Source organism: Pseudomyrmex gracilis, unplaced genomic scaffold (assembly GCF_002006095.1).
Source record: "Pseudomyrmex gracilis isolate BER0280 unplaced genomic scaffold, ASM200609v1 scaffold_19, whole genome shotgun sequence".
NCBI lineage: Eukaryota > Metazoa > Arthropoda > Insecta > Hymenoptera > Formicidae > Pseudomyrmex > Pseudomyrmex gracilis.
This window is the reverse complement of record NW_018020603.1, coordinates 1,058,175-1,065,261: the sequence shown is the minus strand read 5'-3', so window position 1 is coordinate 1,065,261 and position 7,087 is coordinate 1,058,175. Positions and strand designations below refer to the sequence as shown.

Here is a 7,087-nt window from a genome sequence, read left to right as displayed (position 1 = left end):
TATATATTGTATATAAAAGTATAAAAATGACTTCTAAGTATAAAAAATTTAAGAGTATATTTTTTGGATTTATTTTAAGAAAGAAAGATTCTATGAATATATGTCCTAAAATATTTTATTTTCAAAATAGAGTGTTAAGATTGAGAAAAAACATGAAACTTTCCAAAAAGTGAAAAAACACTTAGAGATATTTTATTCAAATAAAATGTGCATGTGATATTAATCCTAATCTTGTAACCCTCTAACATTAATGTTTGAGCAATTTTTGAAAATGAGATATTTTAAAGACTATTTAGTAGAAATTTCTATCCTCTTCTAAAAAAAGTTGTAATGGAGGAAAATCGTGGACAGACGTAGAAAGGACGGAGATCAGCAGCAGTGTGTCACAGAATGCCAAGCAATAAAAGTTATGTTTGGACATGAATGTTCTACGTTTACAGGAAACGGTTAAATTTTTAAAGTAAGTTATTTGAAGTAAGTATTTTTGTCGTCTTTATTTTCGTTTTTTTTTTTTCACTTTTTTCGTTTTACAACGTAAAAATTTTTTAGTTTTTCTTTTATCTAAATAAAAATGTCAGTACGCACTCCAGAAGAGGTCTTAATTTCTCTTTGTTTCCGAGAAAGAAATGTTTATGTTGGTGGAGATCTCAGCGAGAAATTAAAAATGTATTTTTGTATTATTTTCGATAATAAAAATCTTTTAAACTAAAAAAATAACATGTGTAAAATCATTTATTTACTTATCTTACATGTGCAAAAACTGATATTTCATATATAAAAACGAAACATTTATAATTTCGCGATACATATGGTGTACTTTTTTCATAAAAATACAAATGTTTAGACTCTTATTTCTTGTTAAATTTATTTCATTTTATTAATTTGTTTAAAAGTATCAATTTTTTTTAATTCTTCGATCTTATACACATACATTTTTCGGTATATATATAAAAAAATAAAAATAAAAAAATACCAAGCTTTATGTTATTTAGATGGTGAATAAAGCTCCATGAGTTTTTACAGATTTTTTGCAACGTTTTAACCAAAAACATATCGCATCGGACATAAATAGTTACTGTTGCGTATCATTTTTTTAATTCAAATGCTTCAATTTTCTTTTGAAACAATCTCTTCTTTAGTAAAAAGTGAAGTCAGTTTTAATTTCAAATTTTGAATTCAAAAACAATTAACCGCGTTTTAAACAAGCATAAGAGTTTTCGTAGAGTTTTAGTTTGGGATTTTAAAAACATTATTGGAAAAAATAAAATATAAACTAGCGTATCATTCTTTTATTAAAAATTGATATATATATGCACAAAGTTTTCAATAAAATATCTCTAAGCAATCCTAGATTTTCGAAATTTTCATATTTTTTTCTTAATTGTGACACCCTATATTTTTAAAACAAAGTACCTTAAAGCATGTTTATAAGATTTTTTCTTCAAAAAATAAGCCAAAAAGTATTTCTTTAAAGTTTTTACTTATTTAGGAATCACTATATATAATTTTAGTAACAGATTTTTTAAATTTTATTTGGCAAACTTATATCTACGAAATTTTATTATACTTAGGTTTTCTTTACAAAACTTGACAAAAATTGTATCAAATATATACTTTAAAATATACAAACTACAACAATTTTATTTTGTGTGTTTTTACATTCGTTGTCTATATTAATTAGTTTAATGTTATCAAACAATTATTGAGCATTATGCATGTAATATTAAAAGAGATAGTTCTGTAACGTTTAATCTGTTTCTTTGGGAAAATAAATCTATGTACATACATATAATTTATAATATATATTATATATAATATATGTATTATATGGTCTTATTCAGTCTTATTCAGTCTTACAAATATATTATCATTTAATAAAATATGTATGTTTTAGAAGTAAAAAAATTATATTAGAAGAAACTATATAATACAAATATTATGGATATTACAAAGAGAGAATAATCCTCTATAATTCCTAATTAAATAGCGTATCTGTACTTTACTTATATTTTAAAGTGAACTATAATGCATATATTGCTCGAGTTTGTGCTTCAACAACGTGTTTTCTTGTTCCAAAAAGGCTACTCTTATGGCAAGTTCATCTTCCTTCGCTCTACGAGCATCTCTGGAACGCTTTGCTGCTTCATTGTTTTTTCTTCTTTTTTCAAAATAAGTAGAGTCTTTTCCGTCAGTAGTTTTTTCAGCGCAGGTGGACGCTGCACTGTTGTTTTTATTGGCTCGTCGCATTTTCGGATTTGGACCATCCTGTATCTTCTTAACGCGTTCCATCATTGAAGCTCGAAACTTTTCGTAGTTTCTATTGGAATCGTAATCGAGCGTAGAGTAGGTTGGATATGGAAATGAAGTTTTGTGCAATGGATAAGCCTTGAAAGGTCTCGGTAGCTTTCTGTGTGTGTTTGCTGACGTTGGCATTTCTACGGACGGCGGCGAGGTTGGTAACGTCATTGGAATCGCCAATGAAGCTTGTCTCATAGCTTCATTCGATGGCAGAGGTAATGATGTTTCCGCATACGACATCGCGGTTGCTGCTACAGGAAACCGCATTATGACCTCATTATCAGGCAATATTGGCGTGCGTAAAGTTGTCACCATTGTAGTATGCGGAGATGAAACAACAAAACTTGGTAAATTCACATGGCTGTTGCTGTAAATCACCTCGTTAACTGCTTTTGTCGAGTCCGCTTCCACGGGAGACGGAGTCAGTGTTTTATTAGTGTTTCCCGCTGCGATGACTTGCTCGTCAAACACTGAAAGACATGGTTGTTGATACGGATAATGATATTGTGTAGCTATACATTTCGCAGTCAAATCTATATAACTGGTCTTTGTTGCATCCGTAGTTTTGTTTGTTTGTAAGATTTTTGGTAAATTGTGTGTTTTACACGACAAATCTAGTACCGCTTCATTGACAGCGACTTCGCTTTTTGCTTCTCCGTGCTCGCACTCATTTCTATTGGTTTCCATCTGTTTTGTCATCTGTGATTAGCAGCTCTACATAATTAAACTACAACTGTTAATTAAGTGAAATTTTCCTACTTAAAAAAAATTATATATTTTTTATTCTAACAAGAAAGGAATAAATAAAGAATGATTTTGTGTCAAAGAGATCACAAATCAGGAAAATATTTCGCACGTTAAAATGTATAAAAACTACAAGATTTACTTACGTTATTCAAGCTGTTTTTTAAATTTTACAACTCTGTACGTAATTGCTGTGACGAGCTCATACTCTGAATATCATTTTTCTCTGTGTTTTTAAAAACTTCATATAAAACTTCCACAAAAAGGAAAGCTCGCGTCCTAAGGAATAAAAATATATGCATGCCATATATAGATTACATGCTGCATTTATTAATGCAAAATAATGCAAGTAAAGAAAGAAGTTATTAGTCAAATATGTTCTATATTGAAAGTGCATTTGTATAAAAACATTCTTTTACTTTGACATGAATTACACTATTTTCTCGTTCTCATCTAACATAATTGCTGATATCTAATTCTTCTTATCTGATGACTCAAGTGTCTTTACAAATAGAATCATTTTCTTTATGCTATCACTTTCTATCGATATCGCGCTTATCTGTATAGGTATTGAAGTTCTATATAATATTTAAAGAAGTTTGAAGTTTTTTTCTGAGATCAAAAGAGAAAAACCAATGAATTTTGCAATTATTATCTCATATTATTATAGCATATACTTTTCTGTTTAAAACGCGTCATACGAGACAAAAGATCCCAGAAGTCACTGCGCGACAAACTTGTTTTTATGTAATAACATAGTAATAACATAGTAATCTTATAAAAAAATATGCAGGCTTTACTTACTAATTCATGCAATAAATCAAAATCACTCAATCACAACACTATGACGATAATTGTTTTTGTGTATTATTTCTGATTTGCACGACTGCTTTCGTATGAAAGTTCACTTAGAAAAAAAAAACGAAAAGGATGTTATTCCTTCGAAGGTCAAAACATTTCTAATTCTTGAGTTTGAGGGTTGCATCTTTCTGATCCGCGCGCGCGTTTCGGCTTTGCGGGGTTGGACAGTGAATCACGAAGTGGGGGCAGTCCTTCGAAGCTTGTTAACGCACGCCCTACGATGGAAATGCATTATGAAATATTTTTTCAATGAGTAAGCGTTATGTAACATTTGAAGGTTTTGTCAACATTAATTTTAAACACAAGTCACAGGTCACATAATTGATTTCAATTATATTATAATTAAATCGGCTAAAATCAATGCATTTAATCAATTACGTGAGATCAGTGACGATTAACATAGAACGATTGTACGTTCTTTTTAATGCGTTTATAATTGCGAGAAGCGATGGAACTCAACAGTTGAGAGATTATTACTCGCAATGCAAGGACCTATTTCCCGAAAAACCTAAAAATATGATCTAATCTAAGTTCACTATCTGTATCGATTTTATTCACACAGTTCTAATTTTTAATCTTCCGGTCCAAATATTTTTTCAGTTCTGATTGCTCCGATTTTTTTTGGTCGAATTTGTCCCAATATAATATAATAATAATTCGCTCGAAATATTAACAAATAAATAAATAATACAAAAAAAGGTCTATATCAAGACTATTTTGATATTGTCCTGATATGTTCCGAATTTAAATTTTCTTGTCACATGGAAATTTTCAAAGATCAAAGAGTAAATTAACAATATTCTTGTTGATATTATAATATTATGAAGAAAATTATATAAGACCAACTTTAAGTCTTCTAAATAAAATGATACCGTCCGTTCAATTACATAAAAGTGATACATGAATATGTTCACGTAAAATAGCAACTAAAATCTTGACAGTGGCAAAAAATGCAATGAAATAATCAGACATTTTAAGACAAATGATGTTCTATGTACAAATGTGCTTAAGTCAGCAGAAAAAATAGTACCTTCCAGATCAATTTTATCTTTCAGGAACAAATGGTGCGACAGAAAGTCATTATTTTCTCAAAGACAGACAGCAAGAAGAAAAAAATACACAAAGGAAGATTTTTTTAGTACTTTTTTAATTGAATATAATGTGAATTAGTACAAAATGCAATTAAGCATAGAAACTCTGAAAGGAATATTAATAACACAAAGATAAACTACAACAAAACTTGTATTGAAATGTTTAAATACTTGTATAGTTCTGAGTGATAACTTCCCAGAGTGCTCACATATTTCTTTTCTTTCTTCATCTCTGGTTTATTTTTTCTTTCTTGTTTTTGCTCAAAAATGCAGTATTCTAAAATTGGGGACAGAAAATATGATAACTTTTATTTAATCACAAGTGATAATCTCTTACGTAGCTTGACGTCAAGCGTACATGTACGCCTTAATGAATGTAGTTAATTAGCATTATCGTGTATTTGAGACAAAAACAAAAAAGAATATGATGCATTTTAATTAACAGTATGGCATTCGTTGTGAGTTTTTATTTAAAACGAGACGTCTCGTACATTGATGCTTCGCGATCACGCCAAATTTAGTCGTTTCCTGCCAGTTAGAGCGTCTTGTCATCTATCAAAAAAGCACCCCGGTGCTCAATTCACCGCACCGCCTTCTTTCATGTATACAAATTTTTGCTCTTTTGCCTGCATAACCTACATTTCTATGGTGCGTCCGCAAACGGTCGCAACCCGTTATTTACAATCTTTTCCAAAAACCGCCGGTCCGAGCGACGGGTGAATGAGTTTGCTATTTACATCTGTCGCACCCCTTATAGACGGACATGTGCATGTGCTTGTAACGGTATCGAATGGACACGCATCTCTATTTCCCGTCACTTTTCCCGCAAAAGTGACACAGTCTATGAATATTCGTGAGATGTAGCGACTGATAATTGTTTCAACATGCTGACGTAAATGATAAAGACACCGGAGTCAAATTAGATAAAGAAAATTAAATGACAAAAGAAGTGACAAAACGAGACGGAAAGAAAAAAATAAGTAGTAATCCAAATTGAAATGAACTTTATAAGCTGTAATTTGGCGGTGATAGTAATACTAAATATTAGTAAATGTAATCCCAAGAACGTTAGAATGTTTTGATCATTTTTTCAGCAAATAATCATCTTCAACTAATCTATATAAGTAAATTAACATGTTTTGTCCATATTTAAAAAAAAGTGTAATAATACTTGTACTTGTATTTATAAAAAATATGTTGTTACATTTGTTGTAAAAAAAATAAATAATGTAAAATTGTAATCGATAGTTAGTTGTCAAAAAGAACTACACAACGATGAAAAATAAGTAAATACATTTGTATACAAAGAATATATAAAAAAACAAAATTTCCGATAATAGAAATCACTACCTACTGACTTATTCGTTTCTTCCGTTTCATAAAAGCGTTTTTTCGTTCTTGACAACGTTCTTATTCTCCTTTCATCATATTGACAGACACGTTCTCGTATTTCGAGAATATGAATTTTATTTCTCGTTTAAAAGTTCTTCTTTTGTAGCTCTAATGAAGATGGATCTCTTGGGCGGGCAATCCTTATATGCTTCACACTCAAAATGTTACACTCAATTTTTGATTTATATTTTTATTTGTACTCCATACAATGTCATCATGTTACATTTTCAGTAATTTTTCATCAAGTCCGATACATTTGTTATTAAACGTAATACATATTTGTCATAAAATATGTCATAAAATTTGACCTTTTTTTCTTTGTTTTATCTGTTTGTCTGTTTCTCTTTATCTTACGCGCGCGCGTAAGTCTACACATATACATATAATATTCTTAAAAGTGTAGAAGAAAGCAGTTTAGCCAAACTGCGACAGAGGAACTCTTTGCAGAACAGATTGCGTGGTGTCAGGTTTCTAAGCCGAAGGTAAAGAGTTGCACGACACGAAAAAACGTTTGTTCGTGAGTTGTTTGAAAGGTTTTCGAGAGCATGATGGTCATTTAAAAACTCTATTTGAAAACTTTCTTTCAACTTTGTTACCGTTGTCAAATCAGTTCGTTGTGTTGGAAGATTCTTTGTGTATCTATTTTTACAAAAGAAAAGATATTTTCTATTTTAATTATTATATTCGCGAAGATACACTTA

At 30.1% G+C, this 7,087-nt stretch overlaps 1 protein-coding gene across 1 annotated transcript; it reads right to left on the bottom strand.

The window, feature by feature from the left end:
* Positions 1-2,010: 2,010 nt before the first annotated feature.
* LOC109851665 (protein giant) lies at positions 2,011-5,648 on the bottom strand (the record flags this gene model as incomplete). The annotated part of the gene is made up of 2 exons (XM_020421961.1): positions 2,011-2,768; positions 5,579-5,648. Coding segments are annotated over 2 exons (828 nt in total), but the record flags the coding sequence as incomplete, so codon positions are not given.
* Between the last annotated feature and the right edge of the window lie 1,439 nt (positions 5,649-7,087).